This window comes from Capricornis sumatraensis, chromosome 4 (assembly GCF_032405125.1).
Source record: "Capricornis sumatraensis isolate serow.1 chromosome 4, serow.2, whole genome shotgun sequence".
Classification (NCBI taxonomy): Eukaryota; Metazoa; Chordata; class Mammalia; order Artiodactyla; family Bovidae; genus Capricornis; species Capricornis sumatraensis.
Genome location: NC_091072.1, coordinates 21,645,987 through 21,665,885, shown reverse-complemented (window position 1 = coordinate 21,665,885; position 19,899 = coordinate 21,645,987). Strand labels below are relative to the sequence as shown.

Genomic DNA, 19,899 nt, shown 5'->3' with positions numbered 1-19,899 from the left:
CTCAGCAGTGGGCCATGCGTGGGCCTCTCTAGCTGTGGCATGTGAGAACTTAGTTCCCTGATTGGGGGTTGAACCTATGTCCCCTGCATTGGAAGGCGGGTTTTCAACCACTGGGCCACCAGGGAAGTCTCACCAGTCATCTTTCAACTATAACCATATGTTAAAGTAAGAACTTTGTTCTCTGCTCATGAATCTTACACACTACTAGACGAGACTATAGAAGTCAGAAGGGTAAACCCACCGCGACTTATTTAATACAACTATTCACATATCTATGTCATCAAAAGATGAACATTTCAAAACTAAACCCACACTTACAGCGATTGCACTCATTAGTACTTAATGAAATTGGAAACTTATGTTCATACAAAAACTTGCACACAGACATTTATAGGAGCTTTATTCAAAGTTGCCAAAATCTGAAAGCAACCAAGAGGTCCTTCAGTAGGTGAATGGGTAAAAAACTAACACGTTCACACAGTGGAACATATCTAGTGCTAAGAAGAAATGAGCTATCAAGCTATGAAAAGACACAGAGGAACCTTTAAGTGCATATTGCTAAGTGAAAAAAGCCAATCTGAAAAGGCTACATTGATTCCAACTATATGATATTCTGGAAAAGGCAAAACTATGGGAACAGTAAAAATATCAGTGGTCACCAGGGGTTAGGAAGGAGAGAGGGATGAATGGAGTACAGAGGATTTACAGGGGATTTTTAGAGCAATGAAACTGTTCTCTACGATACTATAATGGTAGATACATGTCCTTAAACAGGGGCTTTCCTGATGGCTCAGACAATAAAAAATCTGCCTGCAATGTTAAGGACCCAGATTTGATCCCCAGGTTGGGAAAATCCCTTGGAGAAGGAAATGGCTACCCATTCCAGTATTCTTGCCTAGAGAATTCCACCAACGGAAAAGCCTGGCCTTCACAGAGTCAGACACAACTGAGCAACTAACACTCACTTTTTTCCTGTCCTTATACATTTGTCCAAACTTGTAGAGTAGACCACACCTAGAGTGAACCTGAATATAAACTATGAACTTTGAGTGCTAATAAGGTGACGATGTAAACCAATCAGTTGTAACAAGTGTACCATTCTGGTGGGCATTTTTGATAATAGTAAGGGCGTTATTGATAATATGCGTGTGTCCAGGCAAGGGATTTAGGGGGAAAACTCTGTAGCTTCTTCTCAGTTTTGTTGTAAACCTCAAACTGCTCTAAAAATAAAGTCTATGTTTTCAATGAAAGATGACTGTCAAAGCTGGAGAAAGACTTTGTAAACCAAAACAGATGATATCAGATTGCCAATCAGACACAGCTTTCTCAATGAACTTCTTTGTTCAGATGAAAGCACACAGAAATCATTGACTGGTTAACAAAATCACAGACAGGAGTGATTTCAAAAGAGTCTGTAAATAGACATGGAAACAAACCCATTTTCCAGTGTACCTACTTTCCTTTAATGTTGTCTTTCATGTCTTCAAAACAAAAATATGACTTTCTAACCTCTTCCTGTTGTCCATTGTGCCCACAATGGACTCCTGTGTGCTCTTCTCTGAGACTGAGGGAGTTCCATCACTGAGGGACATTTTCTTCCAATTTTTAGGGACATAATTATGTACTTTGAAATTTACTATATAATATTTTGTGGGAATAAAAGGGAATATTCTTAAAGGAAGGGAATAATTTACTGTCACTGATTCTTCCCATTTTTAAGAAGGCAAATAGAGAAAAATTCCTATAGAAAAAGACAATATTCCAGACACTTCCATGCCAGCATCTCTAATATTTGAAAACATACAAAATAAGCACTACCTATGAAGACAGAAAGGACGAAATAAACGGTAGCATTTTTCCCTACATGGAACCTACAAGTAGAAGCTTTCAGCCTCTCATCGCTGTCCTTTGTTGTAAGGGAGTGACTTTCAAAGGGTATTTTTTTTTTTTTTTGGCCACACTGAATGGTTTGTGGGACCAAGCAGAAAGAACTCTGTTCCCCCCTGCAGTAGAAGTGTCGAGTCCTAACCACTGGACCGCCAGGGAATTCCTTCAAAAGGCCTTTTTGATGGTAGTAGACTATCATCCCAATTCCAAAACACTAAGAAAAACATAACTCTCTTAGGCGATATATAATACATTTCTATAAAATATATATATACATTTCTATATTATATATGTATATATATAATATATTATTTTATATTAAATAATATATATTCTTGTGCTCCAAAATCACTGCAGATGGTGACTGCAGTCATGAAATTAAAAGACTCTTTCTCCTTGGAAGGTAAGCTATGACAAACCTAGACAGGGTATTAAAAAGCAGAGACATCACTTTGCCAAGAAAGGTCCATATAGATCCTACGGTTTTCCAGTAGTTAGGTACAAATGTGAGAGTTGGAGCATAAAAAAGACTGAGCACTGAAGAATTGATGCTTTTGAACTGTGGATGCTGGAGAAGACTCTTGAGAGTCCCTTGGATGGCAAGGAGATCAAATAGTCAGTCCTAAAGAAAATCAACCCTGACTATTCATTAGAAGGACTGATGCTGAAGCTGAAGCTCCAATACTTTGGAGCATCAGGCCACCTGATGTGAAGAGCCAACTCATTGGAAAAGACCCTGATGCTGGGAAAGATTGAGAGCAAAAGGAGAAGGGAGTGATAGAGGATGAGAAGGTTGGATGGCATCATCGACACAATAGACATGAGTTTGAACAAACTCCAGGAGATAGTGAAGGACACTATCTCCCAACGTACTGCAGTCCATGGGGTCGCAAAGGGTCGAACATGACTTAGCGACTGAACAACAACAACAATATATATGACTTGACGTATTAATAAAAATAACATATTAAAGAGGAAAAATCGTACTCCATTTTCACCTGAAATCATTAAGATGAACTTAGAAATCATCAAGATCAATTAGAATGTTTTGTCATTTTATAAAATGGATTCAGGTACAACATCCATTACTTATGTTACTATTTATGTTAGCAGCTTCTGTGTAGTTGGTATAAATTCCTAAAAGGTATCCAGCTAAGGTCCTTCTGTAAGTGCAGAAAGCTATTCTAGCAACAGACCAAATGAATCAACGTATGTCTACAGCGTTTCCGCAAGGCACGTCAAAATGAGCATTTCCCCAATACGTTTCATGTCCAGAAACATAAACAGACGCACACACAGTCTAGGTTCCCACACACAGCTTTAAAAGACTTCATTAAGAGAAAGCAAATTGTTTCCTCCCCTTTTACTAAAAACCTTTCTGCTTAATGGCTTTTAAAAAATTCAATTGTAAAACAGCTCAACAAATCAACATAAATGAAAATCTTTGCATGTGGAGAACTACTGGAAGGTTAGGATAGCCACAGAAAAGGTGGTTTCCTATCATTTGAATATCACGGAGAAAAATAACAAAAGACGATGAATAATTTTTTTTCTCTCATTTGGAAGTTCTTACTAGACTTCCCTTTGTTCCATTGAGAAATGAGAGAAGAAAATATGAAGTTACAGCGAACCCATATGGCCAGCAGGAAAATCCGACTTAATTGCTTTATTGCCAGAAATGTTAAATCACTTCCTGAGGATACAGTTCAAATGAAACATATGGCAGCTATTAAGAAAAAACCCCTAATGAATTCAAAAATATGCTTTTTATGGGAGCTTTCTCATAAGCAACAGTCATGCATATTACTTGAACTATATATACAAATAGACACTAGGTTTTTTATTCCCACAAAAATTTGATGAACACCTACTTTGTACCAGACGATACAGACAGCTTGCATGAAGTGATTTTTTTTTTTTTTCCCCAAGCCCAGAAATGTGCTTTCCTGGTGGCTCAGTGGTAAAGAATCCGCCTGCCATGCTGGAGACCTGAGTTTGATCCCTGGGTGGGAAAATCCTCTGGAGAAGGAAATGGCAACCCACTCCAGTATTCTTACATCAAAGGCAAAAAGAAATCTTCTGACCAGCACTTTCTCCCCAGGGGTTCAACACCCAGGAAAACCATCCCATTTCTGCCTGGGTAGTCCTAATTACCTACTATCTTCTACACCTATTAATGTCGCACCAATAAGGGTGCTAATCATTGTCATTCAGCAACCTCTGAGTGGAACTATTCTCGTGTATCTTCTTCAACTGGATCATGAATTCCACACACACACACACACACACGCACACACAAGTTGCTACTAATTAAGAAACAACAAATAGCTTTAATTAATTGAAATCCAGGTGTCAGCATTTTTTTTAATTTATTGCCTTTCATCGCTAGAAAATTTCACGAATCTAGTCAGTGTATTCATAAACCATTTTCTAAAGAGATGGTTCTCCCTCAAACTCAAATATAAATCAGCTGAAGGATATCCAGCTGTTATTACTATGTGATTATACTTTAAAAGTTATTAGATATTGGATACATTAAACTTTGACTTTCCTTTCTCCATGTGCTGATATGGCTAGTGCTGTTATTTAATGGAGGTGAGTTTTGGTAACTTAAAGAATCATGCAGAGCATGGGGGGATATTCTATAGTAACTGGCACTGTCTACGTGACATATTGGATCTGGCTCTTTGGAGGCTAAAATATTTTTGTTTGATAGGGCTAATACCTTTATTAAATATTTACTTACACATGCTTGGTTACACACTTTGTAATCAAATAGAATAAAATATGGAGAAGGCCTGTCACTGGTCAACTTGGAATTGGGGTAAGACATTCAATTTGTCTAAAACACTTTAGCCATAAGAAGAGAGAGGTTATTTAGAGAATTTCTAAATGTTCCATACAGACATCCTGCACAAGTATTTTGTGGTCTAAGTCAATATCTGCCCATAGGACCTCTGCAAACCTTTCTTCTCCTTTGTTTCAAAATACTCTGATTAGCATTTTGAAATTAGTGATCTCGAAGATCATCATGTGAATAGTTGTGTCCTGGCTTCCATTCTTTCAATGTGACCTCACAAAACTTACTGTGCTTTTTAAGACTTCACGGAGTTGGTCTAAGGATTGAGTGAGTTTATGCAGGTAAAATCTTAAAACTGTACCTTCTACATACTGAGAACCTAGTAAGTGTTAGCTGTTCATACACTGAGGAACTTTCTCCATGAAAGTGTTTCCTTAGTCGTGCCCGACTCGATGCGACCTCATGGAGTATAGCCCACCAAGCCCCTCTGTCCATGGGATTCTTTAGGCAAGAATACTGGAGTGGGTAGTTATCCTACGCCAGGGGATCTTTCCAAACCAGGGTTTGAACGTGGGCCTCCTGCATTGCAGGCAGATTCTTTACCATCTAAGCCAATTATCTATTACCACCCTTTACAGTCTTGTCAACAAAAGGGTTTCTGTTTTGTTTTGTTGTTGATTTGCTTGAAGCAAAAGAGAAAATTTAATTTAAAAGCCCTTATCTTTAGTCAGGGGACAAATCTGAGCCAAGGTTTAAAATATATAGTATGGATTTAATTCCATTCTTAGACCTTTCCCAAAATAGAGACATAAGAAGTAAATAAATATTGCCAAAGCTGTAGGATGTCTTTCTTGTCAAGGGAAGGCAGAATCAGAGAAATTCTTCTTGAAAAAAAGAAGAAATCAGATGATCTTGCTGTAAATAAAAGGGTGCTGAGGACAGGGGTGGAAGCCTGTGCAGTCCATCTGATGCCCTGCTGTCTGGACGTGGTCCTCCACTCTGCCGTTTAATAACCGGATGTTCTCCTCAGGGCTGCATCTTTGCCAGGATGCAGAGTCAGCATTCACAGCCAGAGAACAAGCAGTGAACAACTAAAGACAGATCAAGATTAAGTCAAAAGATGCTTTCACTGTAGATCGGTCTTGCCAAAACAAATCCTCCTCCACTTTTTTATCCATAGATTTTTCCCTTGTTTGAAAAACTGCATCAATCTCCAAATCCTGTAAATTCCAAAGGTGAGGTTCTCGACAATAATCAACATCTCACAAAGATATAAGAATCTTGATCTTTGAGATTTCCAAAAATGGAGATTGATATTATTTCCTTAGACTGACCTATAAGAGACGTCCACATGAACTTTCCTCTCTCCCTCTCTCGCTCTCTGTCATACACACGTGCAACAAAATTAATTTCCCATTTGAGCCTATTTTCTTTCCTTCAACTCTGAAGACTTTGTCCCCTAAAGAAGGGGAGAGAGACATGCTTGTAGACATCTTGTGTGGTCAGTGGTTATGGAGCAGAAAGCGTGAAATCCCAGTGGGCCAGATAGATTCATAAAAGGCTTTCCAATAAAAGTTAATACCCTCATGCTAACTGTATTTTATACATGAGTGACTGAGGTGAATGGCAATCAGAAGCTCACTTCCTTAGTTTGTTTTAAGGTATCCACAAAGAATAGAACTACACTATTCTACCGTAAAGTCTGTTGAAGACATCTCATCCTGAACTCTAGTTTCTAAATAATAGTGATAGATAATCGTTAGTAGGAATTGAACTTCTAAACCTCTCATTTCAGTAATTTGCTCATTGGACCAGTCCCCATAGTAGCAAATAGAGCGGCTGTCTTTTCCTAAGGACCTCATGTGCTTTACAGAAGCCACTACATCTGGTGCTTTCAGCAGCCCTGTGAAGTCGAGGTGTTTATCCCCCTTTTATAAAGGAGGAATCTGAGCCTTGAGAGGACTGGACAGAGACTTGAAAGGCCCAGATACTGACCAAACAGTTAACATTCTTTGCCTCCCAAAATGGGAAAAGAGATTGAACTATAAAAAATTTGATCCATATTCAAAGTGTTTTTAGTTTCACTTATTGCAATACCTTTTAAGGGTGAGATAAGTCTGTCTTCAGAGAGGAAAACAATTACATGACTGATTTACTCTGAGCTTAGCTGGATCTAGTGACTTTACAACAGTGCCACAGCTCGCTCTCTTTTTTCTTTTTAGCTTCATTGAAGTATAATTGTCAAATAAAATTTTTAGACATTTAAAGTGTGCATTGTAGTGATTTGATATACATATCAAATCAATCATCATTTGATTGATGATTATATGTATCAGATCATATACATCATTTGATTGACGTATACATTGTGAAGGGCTTCCCTGATGACTCAGAGGGTAAAGAATCCGCCTGCAATGCAGGAGACACGGGAGATGCAGGTTCAGTCCCTGGGTTGGAAGATCCCCTGGAGGAAGAAATGGCAGCCCACTCCAGTACTCTTGCCTGGGAAACCCCATGGACGGAGGAGCCTGGTGGGCTACAGTCCATGGGCTCACAAAGAGTCAGACACAACTGAGCAACTAAGCACACAACACATACATTGTGAAAGGATTCCCTCTTTCATTAATTAATATACCCATCGCCTCACATATTTGTCTGTTTTTGGTGAGAACATTTGAATTCTACTCTCTTAAAAAATACCAATTGTATAATACAGTTATCAACTGTAATCCCCATGGCTTTACATTAAATCCTTAGACCTTATTCATCTTATAGCTGAACATTTATATCTTTCACTGAGCCTTCCTTATTTCTCCCACTCCACCAGCCCCTGGCAACCACTTCTACCCTCTCTGTTTCATGCTTTTTTTTTTTTTTTTAAGATTCCACATATTAAAAATACCATGTTGTATTTGGCTTTATTTCACTTTGCATAATGCCTTCAAGGCACATGTTATAGCAAATGGTATGATTTCCTTCTTATTCAGTCCTGAATAATATTACACACACACACAACCACACACACACATGCACACCACATCTTCTTTATCCGTTCATCCATTAGTGGGCACTGAGGCTGTTACCATATCTTGGCCATCGTGGATAATGTTGCAGTGCAGATGGGAGTGCAGATACCACTTTGATATCCTCTTTCCTTTTCTTTAGACATATATACTCAGATATGGGATTGTTGGATCATATATATGGAAAGTATAAAGTATTTTTAACTTTTTGAGAAACCTCCATTCTACTTTCCATAATGGTTGTACCGAATTACATTTCCACTATCAGTGCACAAGGGTTCCCTTTTCTTCACATCCTCACCTATACTAATCATCTCTTGTCTTTTTGACGATGGACATTCTACACGCGTGAGTTGATGTCTCATTGTAGCTTTGATTTGCGTGTCCTTGATGATTAGTGACGCTGAACACCTTTCATGTGCTTGTTTGCCATTTATATGCCTTTTTTGAAAAAAAAAATTGTCTATTCAGTTCCTCTTCTCTGATATTTCTAGTGTCAGGCCCTATTTAATTTTTGCTTCATTTATGGGGCATCATTTTGTTCCTAATAATATTGTTTGCCATTTCCTTCTAATGATACCACAATTTGTGGCTTTTCTTCTTTTTCAGGCAATTCCAGGTCTCTCAGAGAAGGAAAAGGCTGGTAAGTTGACGCTGGTTTTGTTTTCACTCCTATCTATTTTAGAATAAAATTCCATCTTCATGTGGACATTTCATTAAATATCTAAAATGCATATATCTCCTCAGTTTCTGGGCAAAAGTTATGGTTGAATTCCTGGAAAATAAGTTTTGTTCAAAATGCAAGGAAAAAATATGGTTTTCTAACATAACATTGTATCTTGTTAGAATAGGGTGTGTAATTCTTGTGGCCTTAATTGTAAATGTGATCACAACTCTTTTCTTGAGAAAAACAATTAGGTGTTGTTCAGTGTACTGAGGAATGGTCCTTGGAGATCTGTTGCTCATATAGTCAGCCCTTTGTATCCATGGATTCTGCATCCATGGACTCAATCAATCTGGGTCAAAAATATTTGAAAAAGCAAAGATTTCCAGAAAGATCCAAAAGAGAAAAACTGGAATTTGCCACAAAGGCAACTCTTTACATAGCATTTACTTTGTGTTAGTTATTATAGCTAATCTAGAATGAATTTAAAGGATGTAGGAGGGTGTGTGTGGGTTGTGTATAAGTACTGGGCCATTTTATGTAAGAGGCTTGAGCATACTTGGACTTTGGTGTCCGCCAGGGAGTCCAGGAACCAGTCCCCTGAGGCTACTGAGGGACCAAGATTATGAAGGGTTTTTAAAGATTTTAGTAGCTTGTTCAGTAGTCCTAGAAAAAGTTGTACTTGTTTAAAGGTTATGTCATACCATCAAAAATACAACTGTGAAGCGATATGGACAGTTCATTAGAGAAAAATGGTAATATATCTTTGTGCTCTGTGGTATAACTGTTTAACAATATTATGGGAAGTGGATGGGATAAGAAATGCAGAAATATGAGAAATTAGACTCAGATTGGTGGAATGGTATGCTTTTTAACAATCTGTTGATCATCCTCAATATGGTCTTACATTTTCTGTGTAAAATTTAAAAATTCTGTTTTTAAAAAACAGATTGAAGGTGCTTTACCAAGCTTGAAGCACATCACTTAGCTCTTTGATGTGTGTAATTTTTAAAAGCCAAATTAAAAGCTTATGGAATCATCTAAAAGATGTCATGACTTCAAGTGACTTTACACTAATGCATTAGAGTTGTTCTGATAGGATTGTTTTATGGGGGATGTTGTGTCAAGTTCAGTGACTTGATTTTTGCTGCCAGATAGTTTTCACACACAAGTTTTCATAGTTTATGTCCTTCCAAGAGCTAAAGTGTTCTCCTCTGTTTAGGCTGTGTCTAGCCTCTTCTGTCTAATATATTGAAAGGTAAACCGTCCAAATAAAAGAAAAACATGGAACTGGTATCTTGTGTCAGTTCAAGAGAAAAACTGCTTGGTTTATCCTGCGTTGGTGTCATGCGCTGGACTAATGATACATACTAAGCAGATTCAAATTACCATTACAAGCTCTCATACCATCAATAATTGAGATATTAGCTATCTCCTTAGAACAAAACATAAATGGTGAAGAGCGCATTTGCATCACAAAGAGAAAGGAACTTCAGCCAAAGCTGTGCTTTATCTTGTGTTGTGATATTCTCTGTGATTTGCAGGATTGGCTGTGGTTTAAACAAAGGGTGTAACAGAGCAAAGTTGTCATCTTCTTCCAGAAAATCAGCACATTCTTCCATACCCCAAGGAGAAAATTAGGATAGGAATTCTTGGCTAGAGGGGCAGGGGGAGAAAGGCTGGAAATGCCATTGCTTGAGAGACTTAGAGGTGAAGACCTTTTCTGCTAAAATGACGTCGGTGTGCTAGGCAGAAGCACCTCAATTATCAAGCTCCTCTTAAAGACATTTTTATTAAAACAGAGCTAATTAAACAGGGAACATACATATAATGCACACACCACTTTAAAAAAAACCATAATCCCAGATATTTTTGTCCTCAACAATAACAACAACCAAGAAAAAACATGAAATTAAGTGTCACTATTTAATTATCTCTCTTTGGGCCATTTTTACACTGCTGGGGCAGAAATTTTTTAAGTTGATATTTCATTCACAGATGATTTGTGAAAGGTCGGATGCACTGGTTCGTATGTGTGACCTAAGCGGGCCCCCAGATGCCCTGTCTCAGATGTTTAACCCAGGATGGGCTGATTTGAGCAGAACCTGGCTTCTGTGCATTAAAACATTAGAATGATTGAAATTCACTCCAGAGTGGATTCTAATTTAGATTTCTTGAGAATGTACAGTACATTATAAGGAAATATAATTGGAGATACAAGAAGGAGGAAATACAATTTTGTTTGAGAACATAAATACAAGAAAGAAATGTTTTTTTAATCAATGAATTTATATGTTAAGATAGAGGCTTATGTTTGAATATTTTAATCAGTTGGCAACAGATTTGCCAATTCAAAAGAGAGTATGATTCATTTCAAAAGGCTTTAAAGGACCATGAAAGTCTAATCAATTTCCTAAATTTCTAAAATTTATTATGCCATATTTAAAATATTTTGAGTGTTTTATATACAAATATGAATATCTTTATTCCTTTTTATGAATCTTTGTTTTTAAGCTCTGCTAGACAGAGAAACGACAGGAAAGGCAGAGGACCTACTCAGTCTTCTGGGGGTTAATTGAGCCTTTAAATAGGATTAAGCTTCATTCCCACCCCTAAGGCCTGTCATTTTTTTTCTGTTTGGCTAAATGAATGTAGCCTATTGTTTCTTATTAAGAAAGTCTATTTTAATCTGTGTGACCTCTCATCCAAGCCAACTGGAACCAGCTCCACCAGGCTTTATGAAGCTCTAAACAAAATCATTTGGGGAGCATGCTATTAATAATTCTTAAGTTGCAGTTGTGTGGTTGCCCCAGTGTGGGGTCTAGGTAGCTGTCTTCTCTTCTGATCTGTGTCGCTACATAAATTCAGCCTAGTGGAATCATTCTGCTGCTTCTCTGCCATCTTGGAATGACAAAGCCCTCCAAAGGAAGACTGTGGTTGTTAAACAGCATCCCATTGGTTCATTTACTCCACAAATATGTATTGAACAGCAACATGCACTAAGCATCGTATTAGGTTTTATCAAGGAAGCTGTTAGGAACAAGACATAGTCCTCACCCAGAAGGAACTCAGGCTCTAGAGGAGAATATGGCATTGGGCCATCATCCTCCTTTTCCTCTTCTCAAAGAAAAATTCTTAACCCAAGTTATTCAGAAAGCCTCCCAAGAAAAGAATCAAATAAAAATACTGTTTTCAAGAAATTCTATATTGGAATGTGCATTCTCCAGACCTGAGAGTCCGATACATTTTGTTTTAAAAAATCAGAATTAATCACACAAGTATTAGTATGTGTAATTGTATCCAACACAGAATAATTTCAGTTAGCTTCCTTTATGCCACCAGAATCTGTAAAAGAGTGAGCCCAAAGCCACTGGTATATTTTCCAGCACATCTGCTTCCTGTCCGTGTAGCCTTGAGCAAATTACTTAACCTCTTCATTTTCCCATTTCTAGAGAATAAGTAAAGAAACTGCCATACTGTAATTGTAAGGCTACAATGCTTGGCACAAAGTAGGCTCTAAAAAATGGTAGCTGTGTCTTGCGATAATGAGTTGTGCTTATAACCACCACGTGTGAAAGCTGGAGAGACTCTAGCTGTGTTACTCCTGTCCGTGTCTGCTCAGAGGTCTTGAACACTTCCTCAGGGCACCAATTAACACAGCTGAGCAGCTGTCCATGTGGAAGAAAGAGATCACTTTCTCCAGAAGCCTCTGAGTCAGTTTATTCAGAAAGAGGTTATCACAGTGTAGGCAGACTTGTCCATATTTTAATATCTCTTTAGAAATTCTTAGCTCTATTAATGTGAAATTCTCTCAAGTGAATAGATAACCTTTGATTTTTCACAAAAGATTGCTCCCTGAGAAATGTATGTCCTAGATGCTGGGGTAATTGGATCCTGCCTACTCAGTCCCACTCTCCCTCGCCTCCTGCGTATAGTCCTGTCATCCTATCACCCCTTGTCCGTTCTCCCTGCCATTGTCTTAAAGCAGCCCTCCACTTTGCACTGGACTTTGGAAACAGCATCCAGAACTGGTTTCCCAGCCTTAACTTATCATTACCTCAGTTCACTCTCTACACTGTCACCAAAATTATCTTTGAAAAGCATCACCTGATCATATCGATTCCTACTTCAGCTTTTTGTTAACCTCCTTACTGATTGCATGATAAGATCAAACTTTCCTGCCTGACGTCCCTGGCCATTTGTAATCTGGACGCTGTATTGCACTGCATATGCCCATGTCACCCCTCCAGTTCACCCTCCACCCTCCTTCCCCCCAGTTTTGTGATCTCGAGGTGGACCAGTGTGGGCAAAACTTGGGCTGCTCTCTTTTCTGTCTTCCTGTTGCACCAGTGAGGAGCCTCAACAGGAGAATAATGGTTGGGAGGACAATAGGGCTGTGAGGTTGGGTCGTTTATTCCCCCACCTGCCTCCCGAGGAACCACAGCTGGCATTTTCCACCCAAATTCCCATGTTCTTTTCCCCTGCACCTTTATCAAAAGTTCTGTTATTAAACTCCGCTCAATTTACCCAGGTTGCCATCTGTTTCCTGCTAGGGGTTTCGCTGATAAACCCACCAATATTTTCTCTTCTTTCTATTTGTGTTTGTTGGTTGGTTGGTTTGTCCAACTTCAGCCATAATATACAGCCACAGAACACATTTTAACTTTGATCTTTCTACTTCTATGTAGATCATGCAACTGCCTTTTTAGAAATACAGATGATAGGTGGAGACAGAGGGAGAAAAAGAGAAATTACTTATTCAGGAAAAAGAGAAGAGATAGACCATGTTTTTCTTTATCATAAATAAATAGAGTTTCATTTAATCACATGGGGGATAAAAATATCCATCCTTACTATTTAGAACGTGTCCTCTATTGCCCAAAGGCATGTAAATTAGAAAATTACCATTGCTTTTTTAGTCACCAAAATGTGACTCTCTAAGCATATTTGAAAGTAGTCATAGGGGGTAATATGAAATCTCTCATTCTAAAGTTAAATCATATAGCACAAATTTTGTTAGGCTGCAGAGCAACCCATAAAAAATATACCACAATCATGAGCCAAAAATAACAATTTTTTTTTTTTTTGCATTTTTTTGGTCTTGAAAATTCTACTTATCCAACAATAACACCTCCTTCATGAATTATTTCCAAGGCAGGGTTAGTCCTTGATTTTTCTGTGCTCCTAGAAAACTCTGTGTTTTCAATTACTGTTTTGTCATCTTGCCTTTCTGTATGATCTCTTCTCTAGGCTATGAGAGTTTCTAGAACAGGAATATCATCTTTGTGTGCTCTGTAATTAAAACAGCTCTTAGCACATAGTAGGTGCTCTGTAAATACATGTTAACCAATTAATTATAATTACAAAAATGCTTTGGCTTCAATCTTTAGAGTTAATGTGGTTCTGAAACATTGACTCCTCACCTCAACTCCCTTCTTTATGCCTGCTACCCACACAACTGCCAAGTATCTCAACTAGGTAATTAATTAATGATGTTATTTGGGGATCTATTCCATACAAATGTGCAAAGGGCACCATTGAGAAAGATGATTCAGAATCGAACTTTGGTTACATTCATTGGTCCTTTTTATTCGGATGATTGTTTGCCTGTCTCTAGGTTATTTTGTTGGTCACAAAATGTTAAAAATCAAGATAGTTAATGATTATAGCCTGAAACACTCGTGAAAGATAGCTTTCAGAGGCATATAACAGATTCATAGTCTCTCCAAACTTTGTGTTGTGGCAACACAGAACATAGAAATCAAGCACTTCTTTGTGAGACGTGTAAGAGGGGAGAACGAGGTTTTCACAATTTCATTACAAGCTCCTTGTAAACATAGGAAATAACAAAGCCCAGACACAGTGCCTTTTGGTATTAACTTTCTTGGCTGCCTTTGACCATTGAGAAGGAAAATGATCGATAACAAAAAGAAAAATCTAAAATGCAAAGATATTCCTCCTTTTCCAGTCTTATTATCATTTCTTTAATTCAGAGACCTGCCCATGCAATGTAAGGTTCCACTCTAAATCATGTTCCAATATCGACAGATCCAAAAAGATTTGACAGACAAAACTAGGGCTGCTCGATTTCAGCATTCTTCTCTGAAAGATTGTGCCCTATTCTGTGTCTCCATTTTAGTACAGGTTAGGTCAGTTTTAGGGCTGTCTCACTCACTAGACTCTAAGCATCTTGCAAGATGGAATTTTGTTTCATTCAGCTGTGTTTCCAATGCCTGGCATTATGGTAGTTGCCCTATATTTGGTAAATGAATGGATAAATGAGATATTTTTAAAATCTCCAAATACAATACTCCCAAAGCCAAATGTAGAATCTTATCATTTTATTCTAGGTGAAACACTTTCTGTACTGCAAAGACCCCCAGCTGTTTCACAGGGTTAGACAGGATCTGAAAATTGTCTTTATCAGGCTAGACTGGCCTTTGGCCAACATTCCAAATTCTTTATTTCCTTTCACTCTCAGAAAATGAATTTCATTAGTTTTTTACTAATGGCTTATAAATACTCACTTATTTTACTTTTCTTAGTATTATAGCCTCTGTTTGCCTGATTTTTTATGAGAAAGGAATTTAGAGTATGCCCACGAATAACCTCTGTTTTTCTGAAACCTAATGTAAACTAATCCATGAAAAAGTTGGCTGTGGTTGACTGGGCTGTTGAGAGAAAACACATTAGCTTTCAGGTATCAAGGAATTCGTGAAAAATATAAGTAAGTTATTCTTAAATGCCAAAGATCTTGAATTCATAGGATATTTTCCAGTACAGATAATTTTCTAAATCTGTTTCTTAATGTTCTATTGGTATTCCATTTATTACCATGTAGGTAAAATAAAGCTACTATATCACCAGAACCAAGCAAACATATTTCCTTTTCTTCTCAATTATATTACAAGAAATACAAGTGCCTGATAATTTTTCTTTTAACAAGTAGCAATTCAAATATTGCTTCCTGCACATGGAGTGGTTATCAAAAAGGAATGGTATCTTTTTACAGTATTTAATGATTCCTATAATGTATTGCTGTTCATGAATTCTCTTCCACATCAGGCTGTGAGCTCCATGAAGGAATAAACCCTTCATTTCATCTTTGTCAGCCCTCACCCAGTATATGATCTTGCACAGAGCAGATGCTCAAGAAACAGTTTTAAATCAATCCATTTATGTGATTTACCAAACAACTCATACTGGCATTTAGTTCATCTCTGATCTATCAGTGACCATAGCTTTCAACAGTATTTGACAAGCTTGAAAATTCTTCCTCTAAAAAGTCTTGTGAACGTTTTGCTGTCTGACTTTATCACTAAAAGAATGGCTCTCAGCCAGAGGTGGCTATGAACTACCTGGACAGGCTCATGAGGCAGTTCTGCATTTCCATATTTTAACTGACATTGACCTTTGATTAGTAGGAAGGTTCATTTGTCATTTTTATTCTCCCCTGAAGAAAGACAATTTATGAAAAGGCCTCCTTCTATCAGTTTTATTTACAAAGCAATACAGCTTGCATTTAGTTTGAAAATCATATCTGATCATATGATTCCTTCAAATATTTACCTTCATAGAGTCCACAGTTTGCAGTTCAGTTACTCTTATTAATAGTTTGAATATACACACAAATATATGCCCACAAGATAATTGTGTATTATTCTGATTTCTTTAGAAACATGCCACTTATCCTGGAAAGGTACATATAAGAGGTATTACTTTGACATGAGTATGGATTGACCAAAAATTCTGCTGGTGTGATCATATTTTTCTTCTCTTCTTCATCCTCCATTGGTTTTAAGGACTTTGATTTGTGTTTCTATAGGCAAAAGATTGAGATCAGTATTTCTTCCAGATGGATCCATAAATATTTGTTTTATAATTAAAGTATGATTTTGAGATACGGCTTATCTAAGTGGGACATCTAAGACACTAATTTACAATCATAATAAAGTAACCAATACCCAAGAAAAGGGTGGTGCTCATATTGTTATGTGCAGGCTGTCCAGAGTACCAGTTTGGCCATTTCAGGAGAGTGGTTCATGACTAGAAGAAACTATTTTGCCCTGACTACTGTTATCATGTAGAAATGATCTTCTAGAGTTCTACGAGTGATGTTTAAGCAAAATGGTCATCAAAAGCCCTCACTTGCCCACCAAACTGGGGTTTTGCTTTTTGTCTTAATTTTTCTAACCATTCTGCTTCCCCAGAAAACATATTCCAGTGACTCCCAACTGCTAATGTTACAAACTGCTTTTTTTCCCTCTGTTTTCTTGAGATTTAATTGACAGACAGCACTGTGTCAGTTGAATGTATACAGCATAATGCTTTGACATAGATATATCATGAAATGATTACCACAAGAAGTTCAGTGAATATCCATCCTCTCATAAAGATACAAAATAAATAGGAAAAGCTTTTTTTTCTTGTGATGAGAACTCTTAGGATTTACGCTCTTAACAACTTTCCTGTATAGCATACAGCAGTGGAGCTAGTGGTAAAGAACTTGCCTGACCATGCAGGAGACGTGGGAGATGTGGGTTTGAGCCCTGGGTCAGGAAGGTCCCGTGGAGAAAGGGAAGGGCAGTCTACTCCAGTATTCTTGCCTGGAGAATCCCATGGACAGAGGAGCCTGGCGGGCTGTGGCCCACAGGGTCGCAGAGTCGGCTATGACTGAGGCAACTGAGCACCACTGAGTGTTAGTTATATTCCTCATGTTGTGCATCACATCCCTAGCATTGCTTATTTTATAACTGCAAGTTTGAACCTTTTGACCGCCATCCAATTCCCCCTCTGTACCACTGGTAATACAAACCTGATCTCTTTTTCTGTGAGTTTGTTTTTGCAGTATATTGACCTACAACATTATGTTAATCCTGGTGATAAACTCCTTAAAATAAATGTTAAATCTGTTGTTTCTATGGATTTGAGGAAATAAATAAATGGAGAACAATGTGGTACACTTCATCACTTCTTTATCTACCCTTTTTAAGTCTCTGGTCTTCTATGTATTTATCCAGTGTTTTCCCTGCTGTGTTGTGATTTCCTGAAAGGCAGACATTTTCCCTGCACCTGTATAGCACCAGCCTCTTAGGAGGTTTTTGACTTCATGTCTGTCGAATGAATGGTTGAATGAATCAATATCAAACATTTACTCTGTGCCTGCACTTTTTTAAGCACTTTATTGATATGACTTAATTTAATCCTCTAGCTATCATAGCATAGATGTAATGTTTTCCACATTAGGGAGATGAGGAAGCTGAGACTCGGAGAGGTTTCCTAAAATAACCAAAGTCACACTACTGCCGAGGCAAGATTCAAAGCAAGCAACACAGGCTCGAGCGCATGTTCTTAACCACTATGCTGCAGGTAGTGGTTAAATGCCAAGGTTCCTAAGGCTGATGACCAAATTTTTCCTTAATCAGACCTTACCCTTCCTTTCCCACCTTATCTCCCGTCCTCCCCTAACTTGCGTCTTCCGCTGTAACCATGGTAGCAACCTTGCTTTTCTCCTGAATTTGCTTCTATGTAAATTGACCTTTGTTCCTCCTGCTTCCCTTCCAGAAATTTAACTCCCCCATCTCCCAAGGCCTCATTTGGGTCCGACCTTCACTGTAGTCTTCTGTGACAACTCCTGTTCATATTAATTTCATGCTTTTTGAAATGATACAGCATGTATAGTCAGTTATGGTCATTTTCATTCTTAATCATATGTGGATTGCCATTGTCCATTGCATGTTCTGCCCTCAGCAGCTTTGTAAGAATCCTTCGCACTGTGCTGTGCACCTAAGAGGGGGTTACTGAATTGATAGACTTTATTTTTTTAGAGAAATTTTCAGTTCACAGGAAAACTGAGTGGAAAGTACAGTTCAAATTATATAGGATTCTTTTAACGTATATAAGATTCTTTTAACAGACATAGTAAAAAGATCAGGAATTGCCAGGGGTTGGGGAAAGGGAGGCTAGAGCTGATGGAGCACAGAGGGTTTGTAAGACAGGGAAGCTATTCTATGTGATGCCTCAGTGGTACAACAGGTAGGCTTTTCACACTGGCTTCTTTCACTTACAACTATGCATGTAAGGTTCCTCCATGTCTTTTCATAATGTAACAGCTTGTTTCTTGTTCAGTTCAGTTCAGTTCAGTTGCTTAGTCGTGTCTGACTCTTTAGTATTAATATTGCATTGCTTGAATATGCCACATTTAAAGGAGCTTATTTAACATACTTGTAGTGTAAAAATGTTTCAACTCATTGATCATAAAATATATTGCTCACACCACATTTGTTAACTTTTATCCCTTCTTCTTTAGGCAAAAGTGACTCTCTTCTCTTAGCCATTGATTGTGATTACTTCATCTCTCTCCTTCAGAATTTCTTCATGTTTTCAAAAGAAAGATACTACTACTAAGTGTGTTACCCACAGCTGTTATTTATTGTGCACCTACCTCGCGGTCTCTGAGAAGAGACGCTTCCTCGACATCATCTTTAGCACACCCTAAGCTCACAGAACTTGACTCTCTCCTGCTCCAAAGCTGGTGCTCCCTCCACCTTGTCCGGCCTAACAGCACCACGTCTCCCACCCCGAGTCTTCTAATAAAAGTATGACTGAAATTAGTAAAACTCTGATAGTTCATAGAGTTTATGTCGTCTACTTATTTCTCTCCTTATGCTTTTGCTCCTGAAGTTTACTGTTCCCAAAACACTCTTCTATTGTTTTTCTCTCCAAATCATACACTTCCTTCAAGGATTTGCCTAAGTGCTATTTTTTGCCCAAAACCTCAGTTGCTCTATTGTTGGATGAGCTCTTCCTTTGAATCAAACAGATGTCACTGCTCATCTTATCTTCAGCCCTGGGAAGTGGCACCCTATGAACACTGTGACCTCCCTCCCCCCATCCTAACCCATGGCCAGAGTTCACTGGACTGGGGGCAGGTGGCTGGGGTGAGAGACACACGTGACTCAAGGCCAGAGAATACATTGAGTGACCCGTAGACGATCTGTTTCTCTCTTTCACTTCTCCTCCTCCTTCCTTCCTTCTCTCTCCTTCTTCACACTATGAGCCAGAGAAACTCAGTCAAGCTGTAACAGGTACTTTGGACTCCACTGTTAGATGGAGTCACAGAGGAAACATGATTCTGCAAAGAGGAGCAGGGTAAAGGGGCAATTGACCCAAAAAAGAAGAGTAGAGATGATGCAAACTAGAGAAAGAGATGGAAAAGGAAACTGCTTTCAGGAGGTCCCCACCCCTCATCTGCAGGGTATCTCTATGTCCTCACATCTCACAGCAAGGAGATCAAACCAGTCAATCCTAAAGGAAATCAACCCTGTATATTCATTGGAAGAACTGATGCTGAAGCTGAAGCTCCAATGTTTTGGCCACCTGATGTGAAGCACTGACTCATTAGAAAAGACCTTGATGCTGAGAAAGATGGAGGGCAGGAAAAGGGGACAACAGAGGATGAGATGGTTGGATGACATCATTGGCTCAATGGACAGGAGTTTGAGCAAACTCCGGGAAGCAGTGAA

General features: G+C 38.3%; 1 protein-coding gene across 1 annotated transcript in view; it reads left to right on the top strand.

The window, feature by feature from the left end:
* The window catches only part of DLC1 (DLC1 Rho GTPase activating protein), a 419,587-nt gene that overhangs the window by 197,030 nt on the left and 202,658 nt on the right, over positions 1–19,899 (top strand). The window contains exon 4 of the mRNA XM_068971948.1: positions 8,320–8,353. Coding sequence (XP_068828049.1) covers positions 8,320–8,353 — 34 coding nt within the window. The remainder of the gene's footprint in view (positions 1–8,319; positions 8,354–19,899) is intronic.